At 41.5% G+C, this 26495-nt stretch overlaps 2 protein-coding genes and 1 long non-coding RNA gene across 15 annotated transcripts in view; 1 reads left to right on the top strand and 2 right to left on the bottom strand.

Annotated features, from left to right (window-relative positions):
* RASGRP3 (RAS guanyl releasing protein 3) overlaps positions 1 to 1820 on the bottom strand; it is a 71228-nt gene extending 69408 nt beyond the window's left edge. Inside the window, exon 1 of the mRNA XM_068939422.1 lies at positions 1663 to 1820. The gene's annotated coding sequence lies outside the window, so the exon portion shown is untranslated. The remainder of the gene's footprint in view (positions 1 to 1662) is intronic.
* LOC104151683 (uncharacterized) overlaps positions 1 to 26495 on the top strand; it is a 72307-nt gene that overhangs the window by 12494 nt on the left and 33318 nt on the right. For all 4 annotated transcript variants that reach the window (XR_011140336.1, XR_011140334.1, XR_011140335.1 and 1 more), the window contains exon 3: positions 14373 to 14465. This is a non-coding gene — a long non-coding RNA (uncharacterized lncRNA). The remainder of the gene's footprint in view (positions 1 to 14372; positions 14466 to 26495) is intronic.
* Positions 17821 to 26495, bottom strand: part of LTBP1 (latent transforming growth factor beta binding protein 1) — a 223123-nt gene continuing 214448 nt past the window's right edge. For all 10 annotated transcript variants that reach the window (XM_068939409.1, XM_068939411.1, XM_068939410.1 and 7 more), the window contains 3 exons: positions 24497 to 24619; positions 20738 to 20887; positions 17821 to 19383 (listed from right to left, as the gene is read on the bottom strand). In XM_068939409.1, the coding sequence (XP_068795510.1) occupies positions 19214 to 19383; positions 20738 to 20887; positions 24497 to 24619 (443 nt within the window). In that variant the 3' untranslated portion in view covers positions 17821 to 19213. The remainder of the gene's footprint in view (positions 19384 to 20737; positions 20888 to 24496; positions 24620 to 26495) is intronic.

Here is a 26495-nt window from a genome sequence, read left to right as displayed (position 1 = left end):
GTCTTTCGTGTAGGTAAATCTCTTAATGAAGTTGAGAGCAGGAAAGTCATGTGAGTGAGAGCAAACTTCAGTTACGCTAGTAACTGAAACTGTAGTCTAAAAAGCTTTCTCTTGAAAGTATCTGTAGAGGCTCCTACTTCAACTCTTGTTTTAAGTACTTGATACTTCAGGAGAGCAGCCTAATTACCTCTTGGAAGTGAGAAATACTGTAAAGAATTGGGTACTTTGAAATCAGACAGAGAGAAAGCCTGATCCGTTCCATGAGCATTGACTAGCATCTGTTTCACTGGAACTGCTGCCTGGCACCTCCCAGGATCAGATTTACAGCTGACTGCTGCTGTTTACAATTGTCCTATCGCAGCTTTTCACCTACATGGGGATCTGCAGACATCCTGCCTTGCTATCTTCACCATAACAGACTCTAAACATAATAGCATCCTACGGGGATACAGTAGAATAACAACACACCACACTTCCTTTTTACTCACCAGCAACATTTTACAATAAACCACTAATCCTAAGCAACATCTGAATAACAAATGAATAATCTGAATAGCATGCACGTAGAGGTAACAACACCAGCGAGGCTGGTACAAAGTTACTTCTCATAGCTGGTTCAAAGAAGGTGAAAAACCCATCCTTCTGCACACACTTGGGAATGAATTCTGAATCTAGGGTTACACAGCTTCTATCCTCTTGCCTTGAAATCATAACAGCATTTCCTTTGTTAGAAGAGCAAAGAAGCTGTTTGAAATTGAAGAAAACAAACATAAGCTTAAAATAACTTCTCCTCTTTCCCTATTCGAAGTCTGTCTTGGTGGTGGTAATTCAGTTAGTTGATACGATGTGTAGACTGGTATGTCTTTAAAATTTAGCTTTTTATAGATGATGTCATGACACTATATCTCTGCCTATAGTATCTGAAAACAGATTAGAAAATCCACTCTCATTCTGCTGTCAGTTTAAATTAGACCTCAAAATCACGACTACATGATTTTGCGGTAAAAAATGCAACAAACTACACTATGTAGACATATAAATATATATATACTTTTATGCATGTACATGTGCGCACACACACACACACACATTATTACTTGCCATAATAAATTTTAACTATAGAAACTTTGCTATGCTTTCATGTTAGCTAAATTCTTATCTTCAAAAATACTTCATGGTATACTTGATTAAATTAAAAGATGAAATTCTCACAACGTGTTAGTTATAAATTATATCCATTTTTGTATGTTTATATAATTAAATTAACACATCCTGTGTGAATGTATGTTGCATATATGTCTGTCTCCCTCCCCCCCCCCCCCAATCAATATATTTAATGTAACATAGCGTTAACTTCATTACTTTTCTTTGGGGCGGATAGTTTCCATCAACATTTCGTTAGTGCTCAATCACTGATTATAAGCTGAGCAAGACACAGGTGAGGAAAGCAGCAAAATAACCTTGTGAATATATGGCAGAGACTCCTGTTGCTTAAGGAAAGTTCTGAAGAATCTGTAATTGAATTTAGATTTCTTTGCTTTATCATAAAAATCAGATACAGTTCCTTCTCCAAAGGTCATTCTGTTTTCATGTACTAATCTGACCACATTTGGAAAGACATTAAGAATACAGCAAGCAGAAACATCGAAAGAAGCCACTTACCTTAATTTGACAGGTATCTAACTTTCAACACACTCGTTTTTCCAAGATTTCTCCTTTTCCCCCCGGTGTTCAGATGCTGAAATTATTTTCTGCCCAGCAGTGTCCCGTACACTCCTGGCAGGGCTCTGGGGAGAGGGGCAGGATGGTGCTCTGGTCACTCCCAGCGGCTTCACTGAGGCTGGGGCTCTTCTGAGCTCAATTAGTTCTAGATTGTTTGGCTAAATGGCAGCCACACTTCCTTCTATTCTTTCCCAACTTAGTTTTCCTGCCTCCAGTGGTGCTTTTTCCTTTCTTTGGACTATAAATAGGCCTGCCACAACACAGTCTATAGCAGTAAGGAAGGCAGGAAATGCATTTGAACAAAGGAAAGGTCTTGGGGGTTTTTGCTCCCCCCTTAAATATAAGTGAAAGAGTTTGATAAAGATTGCTCTGCAGGCACTGCTCCCTTACCTGAGGAGAACGCTTGTTCTGAAACGTTGTAGGACGTCATCTGAAATGTTGTAGGACGTCATCTTTTGCATTCTACAAAAGAGTGAGGGCATATAGTGTAGCACTAGACCTTTTGACCTTAATTGCTTCTGTAATTATCACTTTGCTTAAGTGTTTAATTTTGATTACAGCTCTGAAAGGCGTATGAGGGACTGGAGATTTGAAACAAAGATTTTCTTTGGCTTAAAAAGAGAGCGGTGGCTGGCATGTGTTTTAGGATGGCAAAACATGTCTTGCAGGAGGAGCAGCTCTGGCATGCTTGCTTTACTTTAAAATCGTATTTTTTTTCTTTAAAAGAGAATCATCCTTTCATCAGACTAGTTTCTTCCTCAGTGAAAATTATCCTGCAGTCTCAGCCCAGAGGCTAAGAGTTTGGAAATGTTGAAGCACACTAAATGCACTTACATGGAGGGAAACTGTTGAACATATTTCTGTCAGGAAGGCTATGCAGCTATAGCTGTTGAATAGTGACCCTGTTAGAATCCTCAAATCCATTTATTTGAGACAAAAATTGCTTTTGTTTGGCTTTGGATTAGATTTCTGAACAGGAGCTTTCCAATTTTAAACACTTTTCAATGTAGTGGGTTTTTAAAATATACGTTAAGGTTTCAAGGCCCTGTTAAGCTTTTAAAAAGAAAGATTAAACCATTTTCACATCACGGTCAATTAAGATGATAATATATAACTGTATTTACCTGACTATCTCTTTTCCATATTCCCACTTTTTCTGCTCTCCGTGGTCTAAGTAATGGTACGTGCCTATACAAATTAGGAAAATAGCTGTAAAAATGCTTTCTGTCCATCTTTACAGTGGTTGGCTTCATGTTCGAATAACAATGTGGTTTTGAAGATAGTTAAGATGCACGGTCTGAAATCGGTGATTATTCTAACGAGAAGGTAGAGAAGTAAATGTGTTTTATGTAGAAGAGTGTTTTTTTCTTCTGTATGAGACTTGTGGGCAAGACTCATGCATATGAATCCTGCTAAAAGTGATGGGAGTTAAGGACCTGAGGCATTGGAAGAATTTGGAATATTTTAAACCCTTTGTTTCATACGTATTACGTAGGCAACAGCTCTAACTGTTTGCTTGTGTGGGGCCTTATATATGAATTTGTAGATTTCTGTAGTTTTAGCTAGACTAGATGATGCCAGAGCAGCTTATATGAAAATAAATAACATCTTCGGTAAAGTGCCTGCCTGGTTGAGAACTTTACAAAAAGCCTATTTCTCATGGCATGAATGTGATTCTGTATGAAAAAGGTAAAGACAAACAGGTGGTGGGTGAATGAACATTTTTGTAGATTTCTTGGAAATTAATAATAACTCAAGGCCAAGGTTTTCCTTGAAAGTACTTTTAAAAAAAGTTAAATATTAATCTACTATAAAAACCTCCTTAAGCAGTAGTATAAAAAACCAGTACTCAAACACTAGCTTAACAGCTGAGAAGAGGTTATTTTTAAAATTTAGTGCTCCAACTGAGACTACTTCCTCCTTTCAAGATCAGTAATTAAGTGTATAGAACGTCCTGAAAGTTAAAATACTTGACGCTGTTTTTTCCTGTGTTAAACTAGTGTGCTAATAAGTGATATTAAAGTTTTATGAAGATATGGTCTTCATTTGCAGATCATGGAGCACAAATATGAAAAGTGTGCATGTAGTTCTTCATACGGAACAGTGGATCGAATACTGGCTCTAAGTGAAGCACTGGACTGGTTTCAATGGAGTTTTTTGCTTGGAGATGAGTGAAGGCAAGCTGCAGTCTTCCTGGCTCTTTCAGATCTTAGACCAAGGCTGAGGGACTGTCAATGGGTAAAAGTTGATTTAATTTGTTGTTAGGAGGTAACAGCTATGGAATAGATCTAACGAACGGTTTTTGCAAAGTTGTTTTCCAAGATATAACAGCACTGAAACGCAAAGCTGCTTAGCATTACTTCACTTGTGCAAACCTTTATTCAAATATAGTTTAGTTTAAATCTTAAATCTGCTCAGCAAGTTGCCTGTGGTTACAGACTTAAATTTGCATCAACATGCTCTGTGGACTGTGGTACAGTTAGTGCTAAGCACTGCCAGAGCCCTGGAGAGACTTAGTCCGGAATAGGTGCCTGCCTTGTGTCAGCACCGTGCGAGAGCTGAGCTCAGCTTCAGAAGCCTGCTTGTGCTGGTTTTGCTGATACCCTTTCTTTCAAACACACGCACCGTTTCTCAGTGTCAGTCAAAATATCTCCGAAGTGTTAAAAATGGAATACCGGGTTAAAGCAAGATTGCCCTCCTCTAGCAGTCTGACGTTGAACACTCGGAAGAAGTTCTCAGCCACCAGTCCGTCTTACGCACAAGGCTCTAGGACAACTACTGGCTGTGCTAGCAGCTGTAGAGTAGTACTTTGGTGCCCATACCCTGCGGGGAGGTTTCAAGTCCCCTGGAATTCAAAGCATCTTGTCTTCACAGCTCATTTACACTCTGCCCCAAAAATGCATGTGTGTGTGTGGCTGTGTTAAGGATGTAAACAAGCTCAGCCTGTTCCTATAGAGAAATCATGACTTCTTCTCTACAGGAAGCTTCGAGTGAGCTATCACATGGCAGTGTGACTAAACCACTGCTTTGTGCTGGACTCTTCATATGGGCTCTGCACAGATCGTTTTAATTTTCACCAGTGAACCTCCAAATACGAATCTAAACGCTTTGATACAGTTCCCCCCCTTAGTGCTGATTATTGTCTTGGTTCTAGCTTTCCATCTGGCTTTTCACAATTAGAATGATAAAAATAGTATCCAAATTTTCCCATTAAATTTGAATATAGAAGCTTTTCAGAACAGCTTCCAAAATAATAGGCTGAAATATTTGTGCCTTCTCCTCTGCTTTTATGCTGGCCATCCCTTGTACAGCTGAGCAGCACTGTGTCACGCTGCTCTTTCCGCTGACGTCAGTGGGAAAATGTGTTTAACATAGAGTCCTATTCAGTGTGAGCAGGGCAGCATGATCTAGTTTGTCATGTCTATAATTTATTCAATAGCTTGAATTTGTTATAGTGTTATTCCTGTCCCTCTTTCCCCCTCACTTGTTTCTTAGGCCCCCACATTTCACTGCGTAGTCCAGTATGTTGCAAGAATTTACGTAACTTTCCCTGGTAAAGCTGTACTGAGGAAGAAAGAGTAAAGAGGTTTTTATGTTGTGTGGCTCATCTTTAGGCTGCCAGACTTATGGGCATGGAAGTCACTTGTCTGAGAAGAATGGAGTGAGTTACAAGGACACGTATCACTCTCTTGATTTCTGATCGTGTTAAACGGATTGCCAGATGGTGTCTCTGGATTGCAGTGCAGGCTGTAGGACAGATCCTCCACTTCTACAAATTGGTGTTGCTTTGTCAGCTTCAGTGGAGCAACACTGATTTGAGCTGTCTGGGGAAGCTGACCCATTGGTTTAAGTGGATCTGTGCCAGTTTATAGCAGCTGAGGAGCTGGGAGTTTAAGGGCCTTTCTAATTAGAGCTTACGTTCAGTGTATAGAAAATGTATTGTTTCCCTCCCCTCCACCACTCAAGCAAACCATCGCAACATAAAAATATCCCAACAGATCTGCTGCCTACAGCTGTGGAGCGAGCTGGAGAACAGTTCATTGTGATCTTAAAAAAAAAAATAAAAAATAAAAAAAAGAAGTAGGGGAAAACAGCAGGTCAGACTCAAGCTGTGAGTCAACATACACATAGACGATAATATGCTGATCATCTGCCCTATGTGTTTGGGGTCTCATGAAGGTAGCACAATTGCTGTCTGTAATCCCTCATGATATAAACTATCTGTGTGTGTTGTAGCTAGGTTATGGAAGGAGAACATGAATAGCAGTATAATTTGTTTTTCGTTTTCTTCCTTAGCAGAACACAACGTACATCTTTTTCTCTGCCTTCTTTGTATTTTGAACAAACAGCATGCATTAAACCTGATGGCTGCATAATAGTGAAGATTAAATTAAAGCTTTATTTACAAAATGTTTAAGTTTTTAATGCCTAAAACGTCTGTTGATCCCTGTCTCTTCCCTGTGATTGATTTCTTTACAAACAACCAGGAGTTTAAAGCTTTCAGGGAGGTGGTGAAAGCAGGAAACATTATCTCTGTAGTGTTGATGAGGAAATGCAGTAACTTGCCAAAGGTCTCACAGGAAGTGATACTTTTATCAGGAGAGCTTATTTTGCTGGTTGTTTCTGCTTTTCATCCATTTCCCTACATATTACTTGTCTCCTTCTCCCTTCTCAGGCGCGTTCTTGTCTTCGTATTCAAGGTTCTTTGTGTTCTGCTTCTGTGCTGTCTGGCATGCTCAATTCACTCTAGCAGGCTTGATCATTGCCTCCAGTCAGCTCACGCTTTCATTTATGTTCCCGCTTTTAAATTTCCACGCAAGCACCCTTGTGCTTCCTCTCAGGCTTGTGAGAAACTGCTATGAACAGCTGCAACGTTACCTCACTATTCTCCTGCAAAATTCTCCTTTGCAGTCAAAGTCAACAATAAGTCAACAAATGTCAACAGTGTTGCTGCAGGGCTGTGCTGGGGAGAATTTGTTGCAGCAACGTAGAAGAAACTAGTTAAAATTTCAGCAGGTTCCTGAACTGTCAAAAACTGTCTCCAGCATGTTCTCGTCTTGGCAAGCCTGTGCTAACTGCTGCCCATCTTTGTGGGTGGCTTCTCTGCTCTCCTGTCTTCTCAGGATACAGTGTCAGAAATGCCCATTTCTGGTTGAATCCCTTGTTGTTGATCCATGCTGGGCTGCTGCTCTCACTATTACTAGTGTTATCTCATTATTTCTTTGTATACTTCCTCCATCTGCATCCATCTTATTTTCCCATTTTATACCTCAGTTGAAAGAAAGCCTTTTTGCAACGCCTGGTGAAATGAGGTGCTGATTTTTGACTCTCTCCCATGCATTATGACTCAAAAGCATTAGCAATGGCTAGAAGACCTGAGGCTTTATAGTCCTGCACTTTAGGAGTTACACTCTTCAGCCTTTAGATGCTCAGTCTCAAAAGCCCACTCTTCTACACTTGCATTTACTTTAATTTTAATTTAAATATTATTTTAATGTAAATATTCTATTGTTTATTTGAATGTAAATATTTTAGCATTGAAACGTCTAAGAAAAAAGAGAAAACATGTAACAGAGATAAATTGCTTCCTCCTTTGTGTATAACATACTAATGAAAGAGCACTAATGTGTAATGCATCTGTAGTAGAAAGACTTCCCTACAGCATTCTGTAAGCTGGGCGTACACCTATGTAAATAAGGACATGCAGAAAGAAACATCATAGGGATTAACGTATGTCAATTTAAAATTAAAAAAGTTGGTAACATTTAATGGAAAAGTCTGAAACCCAAAATACTCTTGAGTATAAGCACTTTCCAAATTCCTGCGAATATTATCATCTCTTTTTCAAGGAATTTTATTTGCCCCTCAAAGCCAGATGTAGATTGGGGGGGAAAAAAATTTTTAGAAATGGCTAAAGTCCATCTGCTTTGCTCTTAAGTTGAAAGAGTAAGTTTCCCATTGACACCAGTTTCCCCCTGTTATACTTCATTAACCAAGATGAGTTACTTTTCGTTTACGTTAGTGTGAATATATTATTCTGTTGTTTCCTTTGCCAGTATTTCAAAGGGCTTCCATTTGCTAGACAAACTTTTCCGGATTTCAAGGTGTTTGCATCCCTGTGTCTGCAGGGACAGGGGAGAGTTTGAGTTGGCTCTTGCAAAGGAGACTAATTACCATCAACCTGTTGAAGACGTTGTAGTCCAAGCCCCTTTGCTGCCATTTGAGGTAGGGCAGTGAGCACTGAATGGCTTTTTCTGGTGTGTCTGCAGCGACACAGCTCTCTGTTGGAGTTTGGGTCGCACTGACAAAGGTGTGTTCTCCCGCCGGAGCAGTTAGTTGAGTGCCATAAATTATACTTGCACAGGGACTCCTTTCTGGCACATGCTGTGTGAAGGGGGAGTAACTGATTTGCCTCTGCCCCAACGTGACTTCTCTTTACTGCCAAGCCTCTGTTGTCTGCACCTGTCTTGAGAGCAGCTGACTGCCATGGTCTCCCATGATCTTGCTTAAAGGAAGAGGAAGAGTTGCTTTCTCCATGGTTCCTGTCAGGTGCTGTGATATCATGTCACCTCCTGGCTGCCAGGAACAGGGGCTTTCAGGGGCCTGTCCCTGGAGGACAGGAATAGCGGCATGCGCAGTGCGACTCCTTAAGGAGGAGCTTTCTCCAGTGACTTCAAGGGGTCAAGGCTTACACTGTGGGTATCTCTTATTGGGTTCAGAAGGTGTGTGTGTGTTTGTGGGTTAGGAATAGTTCCACTGCAGTGAACACTTTCTCCAGCTGCTTGACTTGTATATATGAGCTAGCTTTACTTGAGCTAGACCAGCTGCTCACAGCCTGGGGGAGGAATTTTGTTGTGCGAGGAGATTAAATGGTTTATTTCCCATCCATCAAGAAGATCTTCAGAGTCAGTCAGCTGAGCTTTCTAGGTGACAGCTTTTACCCTAGGCTAATAGATGTTTTAAAAATAGCCATTGTTAGCCTCTAATTGCTCTGCTGGAACCTTTAAGCTTGTGGCACGTTGTTATTCTGCCTTTGGGTTCAGACTTTTCAGTTGCTCCCATCAGCTGTGCTCTTCTGCGTCTGCAGTTCCACACTGCACATTTGGTACAACGCTCCCATTGCAGAAATGCAGATTGTGTCTTCCCAGAGCTATTTGCACTGCTTAAGTTGCATATTTTGTCATGGTTTCTGAAACTTTGAAGGATGTGGTACTGCAGGTGCTGTGCTGACCTCTAGTGTCAAAGGCTGGAGAAGAAGTATCTTTGCTCTTGAAACCTCTGAACACCAAACTTCCTCATCGTTCTCCTGTTTCCTGTAGTTTTCATTCCAAACAAATGTTAAGGGCTTAATCTCTCCTAGTGTATTTCCAGGTCTTTCTGATACTTGCTCATATTTTTGTCCAGTTGTTGCACAGCTGGTGCTGGATTCAGATCTTGTGGCGGCTGTGCAATGGTTGAATTCTGTTAACTTTTATTAATACATGTCAATTTCTTAGGACGCTGTCAAGCTGCTGATACTCCATCCCAGTTATGATGCTAAATTAAATAAAGAAAACTTAAACTCCCAAACCCAGAATTAGAAAAAAAAATTATTTGACTCTTACTATCTATTCTTTACTTAAAATATATGTTTCATGTGGCCAGCAGGGGAGTTGGAAGAGTTCAGTGAGATATTACTTGTTTTGAAACACAGAAGAAATTTTTTATTGACAAATGTATCCCACTATAGTAGATCTCTTTCAAAGGTTTTTAATATTTTATTCCTTGCAGTTTTTATTTTTTTTTTTTGAAGTATTAGAAAATTGGTGTGGTTCTTTATATACTGTGAGCAAAATTACTTCCTATGTGAGCCCACTGAAGCCGATGGAGTTGCACCAAAATTAGATGGGAAAACGTTAATGTAGTTATGTTAACAGATACTGTTAATTACAGTAGAGAAGAATGAAGAGACGGGAAGATAGTGGAAAATATAGGGGAACTGAAACAGAGAAATTAAAAGTATAGGGGAGTTCCTACATAGTGAGAGAGAGCTGCTGCAGGGGCCTTTTGTTTGGTCCATCCTGTAGGCTGATAGGACCCTGTCATTGCCCTTGAGTTTTTGTATGCTACTGAGTCTCCTGGAGATGTTCTGAGTTAGGTGTTTGGAGAGGGGAAATACCTATAGTGTTAGAATCTTGTGGCCTGTCTTCCTTGCAGTGCCGGATTGCTGGCTGCTGCATTGTTCTGTTTGGTCGACTGGGTGGTAGAAGTAAGGATTTTTAGCAAACACACGAACATAAAACAAGTTTTACTGGGTGAAGTAAGGGCCAGCTTGTCTGAAAACAATTATTGCTGCCTTCAGGTGGAATAACCCAATACTAGAACTTTTAACCAGATGTGAAAATACTGGAAGGATTAATATAGATATCGGGATGCACTTGTGTATTATTGCCTTCAATAGTAAAAAACCAAAACTCTCCCTACCTGCTTTGTCTTATATTCAGTATACTAAAATGAGCTAATGTCACGAGTAATATTGTTAATGTAGTTCCTGTTTTTTGTTTTTTTTTAGTTTTCGTTTTAAGGGTATTTCTTTAAAAAATTTTCTATTTTTCTTTAGCCTTTGGAAAAATGACATCTCAGTGTGAGCAAACATGAATGAAAATTCCATCTTCACTCAGTCCACTGCTGTACAAATCAGAGGATTTCCCTTTCCTTTCTTGTTTTATTTTTGAAACTTCCTTATTTCAGGTTTGCTATTCAGCTCAGTTTGGTGATGCTGCAGGCCACAGAAAAATACATTCACTACTGAAAACATGCTTGAAATTTCTTGCTTGTAGTAAAAGAAAGAAAACGTACGTGTTTCCACATCCCTCTAGGTAGTTGTGGGAAGAATACAAAGCTGGCATGGTGGTGGTGTGGGCTTCTGTTTCTGTGAGGAAAGAGAATGCTGTGAGACTGTGTGATATTTATGACGGATGTTATCAACTTACTTTGGCGGAAGATTTTTCTAAGTACCGGATAGTAGCTATCAGTTTCACCGCATGCCAAATCTCTATTTAGACACTGAAAACTACTCTGTGGAGGCCAATACCAGTGAACAGGAAGGAATGGGTGCATGGGATGCTGAGAGTTTGGTTCATGAGCAAATAGCAGGCATGGTGGTGGGAGGCTGAACTCTTAAAGTGGACATACACAAGTCTGCGGACCCTGACAGGATGCACCCATGAGTGCGAGGGGAGCTCGCCAGTGTCCTTGCAAGGCCACTCTCAATTATCTTTGAAAGGTCATGGCAATCAAGGGAGGTGCCTGAGGACTGAGAGAAAGGAATTATCACCCCTATCTTCAAGAAGGGGAAGCAGGAGGATCCAGGGAACTAGAGGCCATTCAGCGTCACCTTGATCCCGGGGAATGTGCTGGAGCAACTAATCCTGCATACTATTTTCAAACATGTGAAGGACAGGAAGGTGACTGGGAGTAGTCAGCATGGATTTGCAAAGGGGAAGTTGTGCTTGACCAACCTGGTAGCCTTCTGTGATGAGATAACAGGCTTTGGTGGGTGAGGATCCCCTTCAGAGCCGTGAATGTTTACCTTGACTTCAGTAAGGTATCTTTTGACACTGTCTCCCCAAACCTCCTCATAGAGACGCTGATGATGTATGGGCTAGGTTAGCGGTCAGTGGGATGGATTGAACACCAGAGGGTTGTGCTGTCATTCAGAGGGACCTCGACTGGCTGGAGAAATGGGCAGAGAGGAACCTCAGGAAGCTCAACACAGGGAAGTGTGCCAAGTCCTGCACCTGGGCAGCAATTACCCCAGGCACTAGTTCTCCAACCAGCTGGAGACCAGCTTTGCAGACAAGGACCTGGGGGACAGGTAGCTGAACATGAGCCAATGATGTGCCCTTGGGCAAAGAGCAGCAATGGTACCCTGGGGTGCATTAGGCAGTTTTGCCAGCAGGTCGAGGGAGGTGATCCTTCCCCTCTGCTCAGCCCTGGAGAGGCCACACCTGGAGTGCTGGGTCCAGTTCTGGGCTCCCCAGTACAAGAAAGAGACGGCCCTCCTGCAGTGAGTCTAGCAAAGAGCCACAGAGGTGATGAAGGGGCTGGAGCATCTCTCTTGTGAGGAGAGGCAGAGAGAGCTGGGACTGTTTAACTTGGAGAGGTGAAGGCTCAGGTGGGATCTTATTAGTGTTTATAAATATCTGATGGGAGAAGGTGTAAAGAGGCTGGGGCAAGACTCTTCTCAGTGGTGTGCCATGTGCCAGGACAAGAGGCAAAGGGTACAAACTGGAACACAGGAAATTCCAGCTGAACGTAAGAAACCACTTCTTCGCTGCCAGGGTTGATGGAACACTGGAACAGGTTGCCCGGAGAGGTTGTGGCATCTGCATTCTTGGAGAGATTCAAAACCCAACTGGACACGGTCCAAGGCAGCCTGCTCTAGCTTGACCCTGCTCGCACAGGTGGGTTGGAGTACATGATCTCCAGAGGTACCTGCCAAGCCCAGCTATTCTGTGATTCTGAGATAAGCCGAAGCAGAGCGAATTGGCCCTAGGGAAGGGTAGCAAATGGAACAGAAAGTGGGGAATGCCCTCGTGGCAGGAGCTGGGCTGAGTAGCTGCCTGCATCAGGGAGGGGAGGTGTGGATCCTGAGGGCAGAGGCCACTCACGGAGCAACAGGGACCATTTAGATGGCAGGGAAGTTGAATTCAATTTTAGCTGGAACCAGACCGTCGTCTGCTGTTCTGCTGGGGATCTTGGAACAGGTCCTTACGCACCCTTCTGGCAGCTTCCGACTGGTTGAGAAGTGACAGAAATGAAGCTTTTAATGTGAAAGAAATAAAAAATCTGCTTAACTGTACTCAGAACTTTCCTGCCAGGGACATTCTTCATTAAACACACATGGTGGGATTTTTCAGAAGAGCTTGGCACAGCCTTTGCTCTGCTCCCACTGGAATCTGTGGAAGTGCCACAGGTTTTGGTGGGAGCAGGGCTAAATCAATATGGAATGCTTTGGAAAATCCAGCCCAGAATGGATCCTGGCAGCGTAACCAGATAGGGATTGGAGGTGATGCTGAAATTGTCACGTAGAAATTTTCCATGCTGGCTAGCAGTATCCTCTCCTTTCCCTCAGTTCAGAGCTGATGGAAAGCAGTGTATAGTGAAGCATAACTTGAAGGGAAGGGAAAGTCAACATAGAAAGAAAGAAGAATATTCAAATTTTCTCCCCCCTCCCCGTATTTTGTCAGGACAAAAGCTTTACTGAAGAGCTTCCCTTCTACCTGACGTTGCCACTTAACTCTCCAAGAGTTGATTGTAGGCAAGCAACAGTGCGCAGTGGGTGTGTGATTCGGGTGCTCTCTGGATGGGATACGGCTAGAGACTTAACAGTGTGTGCCAGTGTGCTGAGAGAGGCTGAATGGATGTGCATTCTGTTTCCTTCAGAGCAAAAGGCACACTCCTGGCACCCATTCATGTGTGGGAGAGGAAGGGAAAGGGGGCCACATCCCCTCTGTCAGGTTCCCTCCCTGATCTAAAGACGGGGAGCACAGGCCACTGTGTCAGGTCAGTCTCCTGTCATAGAAAAATTTAGCTCAGAAGAGAACTCTGGGGGGGCTGCTTAAGACAGGGTGAACTTCAAAGTTGGATCACGTTGCTCAGCTGCTGAGGTACCTTCCCAGGCTGGCAGCTTGAGAGGGGGAAAAGCAGGACAATCACAGGTCCAAGACCCTGTTTTGGGACAAACTAGCGGACTGAAGGCTTCCACGAAACTTGCTATTTTCTGGGAGTCTCTGAGCCAAAACGCATATTTGTTCGTTCAGTGGTCTTGCTGGAGATCTGACATGGCTGGCCTTCCTGGATTTCTCTGGTTTACATCATTCTTTCCCCACCAGATGATAGTAAAATCACTTCTGAGGACAGGTCTTCACAAGATAATCCGGTTTCAACCAATGTTTTCTTTTTGGCACACAGGCTGTCAAACATAAAGGTGAGGGAATTTCAAGATGTTTCACAGCTTGATGTGCAAGCGCAGGCTGTGCCAGATGTGAAGTTGTTGCCCTAGGAGGACCTAAAGTTTTCTGAATCTTCTACTGTAAGGCTGTTCCTGCAGGGAAATGCAGTGACGGTAGCCCAGTTCTTGGCGTTTTCCACAGGAGTACTGTTACTCTCTCACAAGCTGCCGTCGTTGCTTACTGGGAAGTCTTCAGCAAAGGACTGATTTGCTCACTCTTTTTTTTTTTAATCTATATTTTATTGTGCGGGCTGCTCTTTTGGATACATCACTTAGCTTCCCTAGGTAAAATAACTTCAGATCTTCTGGTAGAAAAAGCTATATAAATACTAAATAATTATCTCACTTTTACTAAATAATTATCTCAAAAGTGAGCAGTAGCCTCTGTGTCATGCAGCAATCCACCTTTTTTTTTTTTTTTTAATTGCTTCTTAATAGCTCCCTTGGCCTGCTTGGTGTTAGCAGAGGCCCCAGTGCATACAAGCTTCTCTTCAAAGTGGGTGGCATTAATAAAGAACAATACCATAGTCTCTTCTAGAGGCAGCGGTGGGATTTTTAAGGTCACTGCGTGCTTTAAAGGAACGCACTGTGGTTCAGTTGCTAGCCAGATCTGTCCCATGGCACGCTTTAACGGTCTCTCACCTTTCCTTTTCAGAAGTTAGGGAAGAGTGCCAGGGCCATCTGGACATCACTCAGGGGGCAGTGAGGACCCCAGAACTGGGATTCAACCCCCATCACCATTGCAAAGGTAGGATCACCATGCGCTAATAGGTCATGACGACCACTTTGGAGCCCTTAGCACTTTAGGACTTCTTTTAGTCAGGAATTTATGTGAATATGTTGGTTGTCACTGAGTAGCTGAGTATTTGTAACAACTATCAATTTTGTCTCTTGATTTCAAATGATATGTTCTGCTGTGATGGTGTTTTTCCCAAGAAATGTTAGTGCTCAGTTTGAATACTGTTTTAACACTGGCTCATTTTTCACTGAACAGTATCCCAACGTTAAAGTCTTTCTAACTGAAACTTCAGTGTGTCACTTGAGTTCTGTAGTATCTTTGTTCTCAGTAACACAGTAGTATTATAATGGGACTAAGACTTTGGTTCCAACATGTTGGCCATCTTATAAGACCATTTCTGTAGCAAGGAAATGGCTGGCTGAAAAAGGACTAATATTTTTTTTAAGGGTCCATCCGGGTATAAAAAAAAAATATTGGTGCCGTTTGGCGTAAATTGTAATCAGCTCCAGACTCAGCCACACTCAGAAACTTGAATCATGGACTCACTCATGCTTGGTGAGTTCTGTGTTTTTAGGGTTCCCACCTAAACCACAACCCTTGTAACAAATACAAGGCTACATCTGTGGTGTCCAATCCCATGCCTTAATGGTGTTGAGAAAATGTTTAACTGTGAATTGAAATCATATTCTTGAGCCCTGCAGCTTTTCAGGTGAAGTGACTGAACTAGCTTTGCTCTGCTGGAATGAAGTAGGTGGGCTCTGGGGGGCTTAGTTCAGATGAGCTAAATATTTCACTTAATGCCTTGGGCTGTGGTTCCTTTGTCAAGGCATTTCTGAAGGCCTGGAACCAGTCACTGGGAAATGCTAAGCACAGGAATGGACATGACGTTTGGGCTGGTCCGTACGCAGCCAGGTGTGGGTGGGTGGGGGGGGTGTTTGTGTGTGTGTGTATATATATATGTATATATATGTGTGTGTGTGTGTGTATATATGTGTGTGTGTATATATATATGTGTGTGTGTGTGTGTATGTTAAGGGATGTTAGAGGTAAGAAGAGGCACAAGGGAAAGGCAGAAGCATGCGTGAATTGTGTTATGTGGTTGCATAGTGTCTATAAGACAATGGTGAGGCTGTGATGAAGCAGTGGCTCTTGGGCTAATGGGTTCAAGCTTCACAGAGACCTCAGGTCAACTACTGCCCCCTCACCGATTCAGGCAGGGGAGGTGAGGGTGGTTTGGTGCAGCACAACATCTGCTGTGAATTGCTGGTAGCAGCAAATTATCGTCTAAGAGGCCCTTTAGGCTTGGGTTGGCTGGTTTGTTTGCGTTTTTGTCCTTCTTTTAAAAAAATGTGGTTTTCTGTGGAAACAGTCTGTGACGATGCTGTCAGTCAGTCTGACGCTACTAGTAGCTTTTGACCCCATGACCAGTGTTTCAGCCATGTGCATAAGGCAGCTAAGCAGCAGCCTGAAAGGCCAGGAGGATTTGTGTTCTGTGACAGCTGATGACTGGCTAAAGAAGTGTGACCCAAGCTACCCTCCCTGCTGAGCGAATGGCTGATGCTGTGTTTGGTAGCAGCTGCGTAGCAGTCAAAGTGAGGGAGGGAGGGGGGAGAGCGAGCGAGCGAGCGCGCGTGTGCATGTGCGTGTGTGTGCTTGTCCGTCTAGCCATCCGTCCCTGTGCTGGCACCCACAGCAGCAGCCTACCTGCAGCAGGTGCTGGCTATGAATGTGGAGAGCAGCACCGATGCCAAGAGATGGCTCTGGAGTTACTCTGATGAGGGCGCCGATTCATAGGGAAAAGCTATAGGAAAGCAGGCATTATTTTAGTTCTGTTGCTCACAGAACAGCTTGTTTTGGTTTGGTTTTGTCTGTTTGTTTGTTTGTCTGAAAAAAACAAAAAAGTAGGTCAGCATGTATATTGTCTGAGAATGATTAAACTCCCAGGGTATTTTAAATATGCTTTTTAAAAAAAGAACTAAATCAGCAAGGAGCCAATCTTGTGGCTCAAAATTACATGTTCAGTACAGTGTTTGTCCCCAAGGAGAGGTCCTTTAAGGGTACTGAAGTTTGATCGTCATTTCCTCAGCTTTCCTGCTGGTATACTCCCAGGAGCGGTGGAGACCCATGCTGCCCTGCACTGTGCCCTATTCCTTAGTTTCCTGTTTTGTCTGTGCTGTCCAGGAGCTCTTAGTCTATGCCTAAGATGGGGCTTATGCAGCTTTTGCTTTTGTGCATCTTCTCCTAAGGAAATACCTTTTCTGTCTTTCCAACTAGACTTGCGTCAGCATGGTTGACAACGACAGTTCAGTAAAACGCTAAGAGATGTAGTCTGTCCTCCTCTCAGCAGGCTTACCCATGGGCGCTTCACTGACCTTGCTGCCTGTGACCTCTCCCCAGAGCAGCTGGGTACCTTCACCTGGCTGCTCCTCCTAGCCTGGAGGGATAGGAAGCCTGCATTCCCAGAGCGTGGAGCATAACTGCAAATCAGGGTGGGTAGGAAAGGGAGCTGCTGTAGCCAAGTGGGCTATGATGGGAGGTCATTCAGTGGGAGTGATGCTTATACTCCCGTGCCTGTGGCTTTACTAGCAAAAGGTTACAACTGTGACTGTGGTTTTTGTTAAGACTGTAGAAGGATTAACCTTAAGCAGAATGACTAAGAGCACTTTAGTTAACAAATTCCCTAGTAAGACCTTCCTTCTTTATTTCCTCCTCAACCATAGCAGGTAAGCAAGAATTAACTTTTTTTTTTTTTTAAATTATTATTATTATTATTGTTATAGACCAGCTGTTGTGGTTGTACTCAATTTCTTTCAACTGGGAAGAGAGAGAGACTTGTTCTTCCTCCACCTCTCCTCTGCTTAATGCTAGAAAATTTGAAGGTCTCACATACTTTGCAAAAAGTCTCGTCCTTAAAGACCCCACCCCCTTCCCCCGGTTTTCTTCAGGAATTTTCTTGTATTTTAACATACAATCAGTTCTTGAATATGCAGTATCCTTCACTAGTCCTTGTGTCAAATTCCAGCAGATGTGGGGGGGCAGAGCCCCGAGATGGGTAGCTGCATTAGCAGCCAGACTGTAGAGGCAAGCATGGTGCTGAGCTCTTCCATGCATGAACAGGCACGTGGACTTTAATGAGACCTACCTAGCGCTCAGTACTTAAAGGACTACAACTTAGGAATTTTTTTGTTCAGTGATTGACCTAAAATATTGGAAAATAAATTTGATTCAGGACCAAAACAAGTATTTCTTTTGTTGGTGAAATGAGAAGTAAAAATTCAATTTTAGGACAGTTGGACCCACTTTCTTGAGTTTAGTTTTATCCTTTTTCTTTCAATATAGGGCAGGTCATAGCAAAAATGTTTCATTTGGAAAATATCAAAAGGACACGTTTCAGCGTTTCCAAAGCAAACGATTTCATTCTGGAGAAGGTTGAAGTAAAACATCTATCAGTCGCCTAATCGCTTTCTCTCTCTCTCTCTTCTACCACTGAAAAATGGAGCTGATGATGGCGACGTACTGTTCATCATGGAAAGACAATTATCCCCCTTTTCTCTAGTATTTCTGAAAACCAGGCCATCTACTGAAGAGCCTGATTTGCAGATTTAGTGGGAAACATGCCTAAACCAGGAAAGAACAAAAATTCCATGGAAGTCAACTTCCAAGTCAAACAGTTTCTGTAGGTCTGTGTTTGAAATCTTCCCTCTGGAAGCCTAACTTCAGGCATCAACTAATTCAAGTCCTGGCCTTATTAAAACAGTATGAGAAGGAAAAACCAGCCAGACAAATCCCTATAACTATTGTAATGGAAATTAATTCTAGTACTATACACACCCTAGAGTTTGATTCTTGTAACATGAACATGAATAAAAGAAATAATAAGCCTACAATTAGTAAATAGCTTTTTTTTTCTAAAAAAGGGTGATTTTATTGAGTTGTAATATACAGCTTTAATATGTTAGGGTAATCATACAAGATCTCTCTTGTGTTCAATTTACACATTACAATACAGACATGAGCTCAAATCTTTTGTTTTAATGTACAAAAGGAATCCAATGTTGTCTACTAGCAGCTTTGAACTTGGCAAGAAGGGTTCTAAAGACTTTAAGTGCAGAAACAACCATACAGAATACAAAATGAATATAAGGACTTTTCGCCAAAGTATATAAACATTTGAAAACAAATGGTGCCTGCTCCACAGGGCAGACAACTAGCAAATTAAAAAAAAAAAGTCACTGACCAATGTTCCAGAGAAGAAGGAGCATTACCCTGTGTAACAATCCTTATAAAATAGCCTAAGAATATCTGTATCAAAGATTTTTGTACTGATAGGAAAAAAAAAAGGTCTGAAGAGAAACAGTAGGCAAGGAACTGAACAATCAAAAAAATGACATAGTAATATAAAATATTTCCATCACTATTTAAATGCCAAATTAATCAAGCAATAGTAAAAACAAAAACCAAAATACCAAAGCTCTTCTGTTTAAAATAACAGCACTGTTACTGCATAATGATTTTTTTCTTATGAACACACTATATACTTGATTGTTTCTTTCATACAGAGAAATGTGTCCGTTTGGTCTGTCACTTCAGTGAAGCTGACATATAATCAGCCCATCATTTCTCACCTTTGACACATTTTAATGCTTTTTTCCCCATATGTTCGCTACTCCGGTGCCTTCTCTTCTCAAGTTAAATACTTTTCTTCCTTTTCTTTATACAGTGCAGAGTATATGGGCTTAGGATATGGAGATTTTCCTCTACTCCAGTTCACTGTCTAGTTCTGAGTTCAGTGGTGTGCAGTAGTTTGGCTTGTCCGAAGGTACGTATCCTGGGAGACACAAACACTTGTACGAACCTTCTGTGTTAATGCATTTGGCGTTCTTGCAGAGAGACATCCTGTTGTTCAGTTCGTTGCACTCGTTCACGTCTGCAAAAAAGGGCACATCAGAAGGCATGTACTTAAGTCTGGTGTGTGTGGGTAAAGGCAATTTATTTCCAGCATTGTCAGGAACAGAATATGCTATATAAATAAGTGGAGAACTATATACTCAGTTCCCATCAGGCAGAAGTAGGCTGAGTCAAAAGCTGCAACACATAAATATTTAAATGTTAAGAAGAGGAAGTTATCATAGGAAATCAATAATGTATTAAAAATGGCCTTACGCTGCTAGATTACTGAGTCCACCGTATTCAGCCTAAGCCACCAAACAAAAACAGTCTGTTAATGATCACTTACAGGCTTTTATTTGATGACTGAGAATTAGCTTATAAGAAAGGATCTAACAGCTGTTAGTATAATAGTATAACTGCATAATAATGCAGTTCCTAAATGTCTTGTGTTAAACCAGATCAAATACTTTAGGCATTTTTGGTGCTGTCAACTAAATAGTTGTGAGCAGCAGACTACCTGCACTCAATATTGGGCAGCACTGGCCTGAAATACACAGGAGCTACATCTTTTCTAGCTAAGGAGGCCAGCTTGCTATAACCTCCTAATGATTGCAAGGCATGCAGGTAGCCTCATCATGATGCAGCTAGGAGACCTCAGCTGTGGGTGATGAAGCATAAGGCTAAGCAAGGTTAGTAAAGACACCTCAACCTGAAACACCTATGTGCAGTCATTACTGGGCTTCTATGTTAAGGTAGGTTAGTTGTTTTCCTTCATCTTCCCCCTGTCACTCCCTCCCCCTGTGCTTTGTTGTTAATTGAAGACTAGTCGTTCAATGCCTAGTTGCTGAATAGATTTGCTACTTCGAAAGGGGGGGGATAGTCTGGTCTGTAAACTGTGAGAATTTGGGGCCTGATCCCTCTGAGAGGCTATCTGAATATTCAGGTGACCCAACTGCTCGAAAAATCTGCTCCTAAAATTACTCTTGCAATCAGGATCCAGTCTCTTACCTCACTAAATACTTTGAAAAACCTTTGTTGTGCATGTAACAATATTACATTATTAATAGAATTTTAAGCTTCATTTCACAAGTGTGTCTCTTAGTTTCAACTGTTTGACTTGGCAGTTGACTTCCATGGAGTCTAGTTTAAAATCAGTTAATTGAAAGCAACTGGAATGACTAAGATGAACTGAGAGATACCAACCTAGTTGTTTCTGTAACAATTAGGTGTACTAGCCTTTGCAGTAAATCAAGCATAAATTTGGCATCTTCGATAGAATGCAGGTGGTCATCTGTAACCCTTTTGTTTTAGCGCCCCCCCCCCCCCAATTAAGTGACTGAGTAACCTGACAGGCTGACAGAGGAATATGAAATAATACACTGTATCCTCACCAACACAAGTCATCTTTGCCATGTCCAGGTGATAACCGTCAAAACAGTCACAGGTATAGCCTTCCTGGACTCTCACGCATCGGCCATTTTCACATCCATTCAGAATACCACATTCCTCTGCTTGTAACTCCTCAAAGCTGTTCAGAAAACCTGGGTGGATAAAGAATTATACACAAGTAAGTTACAGAGCTGTTGAGTCTGTATACTCAAACGTATAGACAGGCTCTGAAATTCTCTCAGAGGTTTACTGGAATGTGACTTGACATTGTAGAAAACAGGTCAGCTTTAGCAGATCTGCACCATCTGGAGTTTTAAATGCACTAGAAAAGTGCCGTGATGTGTTTCAAGATGAGAACTAAATAGCTTTCTGAGTCCTGGCTTTCTGTTCAAAATCAGTGATTGTATTTTGTAAATGAAAGTAAATTGATAGTACAGTTTTTTAATGATAAATCGGTGTTTTCTAAATAGCATGTTTTAATCGAATATTGTAAATGCATCAGCCTTTAGGTTAGCAAAGCAAAAGTGGCAATGCAGTTTGGGAGAAAAACAGTCTTCTTGAAATGAAAGGTTGTGTGCGGGGGGCTAGAATTGCATTCTAATTTATCTACAAGAAATAAATATATATAACAAAAATAAATTTCAGCTGCCTTAAGGAAAGTAAGAAGAAATTAGAGATAGCTTTCCCATTGTGGTTTTGGTTAGTAACTCCTTGGCTGGTGGTTCAGTGATTCGTGCCAGTACAAATACCTATAAACTACCAATTGCTACTTGTCATAATTCTAGATGGTGAGTAGTCAAAGCTAAAGGGCTGTCTTTGTTTCACTAGTTTGTACAATGCCTCTTGTGATGGGGCTCGGCTCCCTGATTTAGGGCTTTTAGACGATTATGTATTTATTTATAAGGAAGGGTACATATTTTAAAAATTATTGGACATCTTTACATGTTCAGAGGATGCTTAGTAGGACTAAATTGCTCCTCTTAATCCTGCACAAGTTTTCCAGCTAGCTTTCCATTCTTCAAGCAGCGATCTAAGAGAACTGCAGATGGCAGTCCATCACATCAAAAAGATTTTTGAGAAAAAAGTCCTTAGCGTTTGAGAGTCCTTGCTTTACCAGCATAACGGATATATAGTATTGAAAATAAGTAAGTCTTCTGGAGATGGAGTGGAATAAAGTAGGATGTGTAATGCATCTCTCCCTCTGCCCCATAACATACAATTAATACAACAGCTCCAAAAGCAAATCGATATATCTAAAATAGGTTGGCTAGATAAACCACAAACTGTTTACCTATTTATATTTGTTGCAATACTAGTGGTATGTAGATTTGCTCAGCTACATAGGAAAATGAATTTCTCACTGACCTTTTGCTTGTTCTCCTGTCTTTCTGTTTTTATCCCATTCCCTGTTCTGGCTCTTGAGTTCCTCTTTTTTTTTTTTTTTTTTCCCCCCCTCCTGCTTTGTCTTTCCCATCTGCCCTTTTTGTGGTAACCTTCATTTACCTTCTGTACTGTCGTCATATTCATTCTCCCTCTCCTTGGCTACATGCATTGCACCTAGCCTGGATTTTCTCTAGCATGTTAAGAAACTTCACAGAGATCATATCCATCATTGATGTACTAATTAAATTTTGGAGTCACTGAATAGAAAATGAGACATGAGAAACACTTGCTAACACACCTCGAGTCCATATGAAATACATAAATTGTATACAAATGTACATTAAGTGGGAAACATTAACTTTTTTCCTATGAACCTAGCAAATCACATTGCAGTGCAGTTGTATTGAGGCTATTGAGCAGATTGTCATGATGTCTAGTTACAATGTAATAAGAAATTTGATCAATTTTCATTACATTTTCAGTTCACTTAGAGAGCTCGCATAGGGCTTATGCGGGTCCTTCAAATTGCAGATCTTTGTTGGGCCATCATATATATAGCCAATTTAGAAAACAAACAGTGCCAAGAAAGGGAAAGATGCCCCCCCCAATATAAAAATATATTGGGGGGTGGGGGAAACAGGTGCACACACACACACACACATTTAAACGAATGAAAGACATCACTGATTTTATTATGCTGAGTGTGTAATTTTGTAATTTTAACTGGCTAAAGCCAAAATATCTGTCACTCAAAGCAAGTTCTACTTCAAAATAGCTGGACGGAGCACAGGTTGTAATTTGAATATGCTTGTTTGACTTTGTAAAAATTGATGGCGCACAGTTGACAAGTATTGCATTGACGTGCACGGCCCTGCCATGGGCTGGGAGGTATTGTCCTTCTCCACTAGGATCACACAGACTGTAGCAAGACTGAGACCATGAAGTCTTTGTTTGCTGCCCTAAACACAGGACAGAACTGTTTAGATACCTTTAGAGCAAAGTCATACAGCTATGTGTTTTGGGGTTTCTTATGCGTTTGCTTGCCACTGTATGTGATTCAGTGATCGGATCGGAGCAGAAGAGGCGAGCTCTTACGCCTCTGTTTCTAAAACAGAGGCCTCAACTGTGGATTCAGAACTGTCCACAGTTTTCTCATTTATTCAGCATTGATTGATTACAACTTGCAGTAGTGCTTCCTTCCTACTCAGTATTTTATTTATCCCATCAGCTACCTAGTCATCTTTGTGGGGTTTTCATTTTTGTTTTGGTAGTTTCCATCTATGTGACATTTTAATTAGACATCAACGCTCAGTAGTGTTTAATTAAAATCATCTGGGTATAAAGAAATAAAACATTTTATAATTCTGTGTAGAGCTTAGAAGGTCATTCTGATGCTCAGTAGAAATTAACTTGTTAACCTGATGCATATAGTACATTTTTGTATGAAGTACAGCGTGCAAAAGAAATGCACATTGCTCTTCTAATAACGTGCCGTAATCCCCTTGCCCTGTTCTGATCTGTTACCTTTAGTTCAAAAGTAACTCCTTAAATAGGCGAAGCACTTTGGGAAATAGTGTAGTGGTCGTTTGTAGGCCAGATGTATAAAGCAATGGAAATTACCAGTTCCTTCTGATACCTCCACTTTTTTTTTCTCTAAAACTGTGAAGAAATAAGCTGGAACTGACAGGCTGACTGATTCTGAGGAAGACAGTGAGACTGGAAAGCATTCCTCTCCCCCGAGTCTTAACACTGAGCTGGGCCCGACCTATGAAGAACCTAGATATTCTTGGAGCGCTACTGAGATGCGGGTCGTATGCAATCCCTCATGCCCTACTTGGTAGGTCAGTCTAGCCTGGAGGCTATATGCATGTAAATTCTCTGACCATACTGTGCTGTGAGCAAGAACAAATTACATGCTCGCCATTTCTCCCATATACCTTTGCCCCTGAAAAACTGTGGAAAGCTGGCACAAAGGGATATTTTTTTTCTCTCTTTTTTTTTTTTTTTATTTTAAACGACATGCACTCCAAAGAAATCTGTCTCATGCTCTAAAGCAAAATTAATGTGTGAGAAGGGAAACTGGCAATCCTTTTGACCTTTAGCTGTAAATCTGTTGGTAAATATAAATTTAGTACACTTGGCACAAACTATTTCATTATATTAAAAATTAATATCGCACTCTGAGCCCAACTGGACTCTTATACAATGCTGGCTCTTGAACCTGAACACCTGACTGAAAGCTGGTGTCATAGGAATAACTAATACATAAATAGGCCATATTACTCAGAAGCAAACAGAAGAATGAAGCCAGCAACAGGGAAATAATCCAAGTTACAACCCCATTTCAAGTATTTTACATAACAGTTAAACTTGCTTACGGTCTTCAACAAAGTATGGATTAGTTTCTGGAGTGTAGTGCTCCTCAAAGTCAACCAAAGCATCTTGTCCATATGGCCGTCGAGATCCTGGAACGGGAATGTTGCACAGCTGGGCATAATCCTCTGAGGGGAGAAAGAAAATAGGATATAAAACTAATCACCCTTGTAACAGGCCGCGTTGCATTAGTCCCAGTGAATTGTGGCTCGTATTAGCTGGAAATAAACTTATCTTCCTAGAAACAACATAAATCTTCAATTTCCACAAAGCGTTCTCTCTTCAAGAAAAATGTCATTAAAATGTAACAAGCCAAATACAGACTATTAAGTCATAACAGGGATAATACCAGGGATAGATTTGAGTCAATAACTGTACAACAAGTTATGGGTCAGGTTTTCCTGGCTTGCAGAGGGATGCTGCGTTTCCCTCTGCCAACACACTCTTGCCCAGGGGCCAGCTATGGTTACACTCCTTATTCTCTGATAACAAGGCTGTCCCCGACCATCACGGCTATGAGCAGAAGCTGCCCAAAGGTAGCAAAGCAAAGCAGGTGGGGCCATATTTTAGGCACACTAAGCACTGGCCATCCAACCTGCAGCGATCACAGGGGAAAAAAAGAAAAAAAAAAAAAAGCTTACAAAATAGCACTCTCCTCTGCCCTCAAGGCAAACCATATCATCAAACTACCGGCTTATGTACTAGTGCTGTTTGGAGCCTCCTTGGCCGCAAATCTGAAAGGGCAAGAGGAAATGCAGGGGAGAAATAGTTCCATTCGGATTTTTCTGCCCCTCTCCACTAGCTGGGCCACTTAAGAAAGAGTTGCTCTGGTCTGCTAGAACTTAGGTGTTGGGGCCCATGTTTGAAATGCTGATGTTCAGAGTTAGCTTTTTCAGTTTGATTTACTGTGTTACCTTGTTTCCATTACTGTATATGAAAAAATATACAGGACAATTTCTTTGGAAATAGAAACAGTGTTAAAATATAGCAGTCCAGGTGCTTCTTTACTATTGCTACAGACTATTAGCATCTGTTTCTATGAAGGTTGCCTGGTGTTCTGAGAACAAGGCAGAACAAGAACGGGAAAGAAAAACCACCAAACTAGAGAGGGGAAAAAAAAGCCCTAAGCAGATACAAACTCCAAGAATTGCAGATGGTTACAGAGCCAGAAACCTCATGCTGTGTAGAACTGCCCAGACAGTAAATAGTTGGCTAAATCCAGACGTTCTCTAGACAGGCCAGAGCACAGCCCCACTTGCTGCCCAGCATTGTCATTTTATTTCCACATGTAATAGCTGTCTCCTCCACCTAGAACTGTTTCATTGCATCTTGAAAACAGCAAGGTGTTTGAAAAAAAAAAAATCTGAATTCTGTGGTCCACAACTTGGCTCTTTTAAGAAAAGCAGAACACTGTACACTAAGGGCAAAGTTTGCCTGTGCATAAGGCAGGCTTGTCACGGGTACCAGCCCGCGCCTGCAGCATGACCTCCCAAAGAACTTACTGCAAAATTCACTACCTTCTGCTTCAAGTGCAAGGCAAAATTTCCTCTGATTTGCCTTCTCCAGAATACTTATATGTGTGATAACATGTATATTCAAACAAACAACCCCCTCCTCTCCAGATGAGAAAGTACTCTGTCCAAGAGCGATAGATATCCAGTGGCACATGAAACAAAGCCAGCATGAGAAAAATAATAAACATGTTAGTTTTTACTAACATAACAAATGTTAGTTATGTCCTTTAATGCACAGCCTCCCACTCAGATATTACGATAGTGTAGCTTTAAGAGCTGTCATAGGATGAGAAACACCATACTCTTCCTTCCCCACACTGAACCGCAAATAACATCCAAGTATGGGGACAGCCAGCTTATCATCTCAGATTGACTCTTTCATTGTTTTGTGTTGAACTACACAAAACAGTTGTGATACGCAGAGTCTGTACAGATAGTAAAAGAACAGCGAAAAGATGTGCAGAAGTGTAAAAGCGCACACGCGCGCACG

Source organism: Struthio camelus, chromosome 3, assembly GCF_040807025.1.
Source record: "Struthio camelus isolate bStrCam1 chromosome 3, bStrCam1.hap1, whole genome shotgun sequence".
In the NCBI taxonomy this organism is placed as follows: Eukaryota; Metazoa; Chordata; class Aves; order Struthioniformes; family Struthionidae; genus Struthio; species Struthio camelus.
This window is presented reverse-complemented; position numbering and strand designations above follow the sequence as displayed.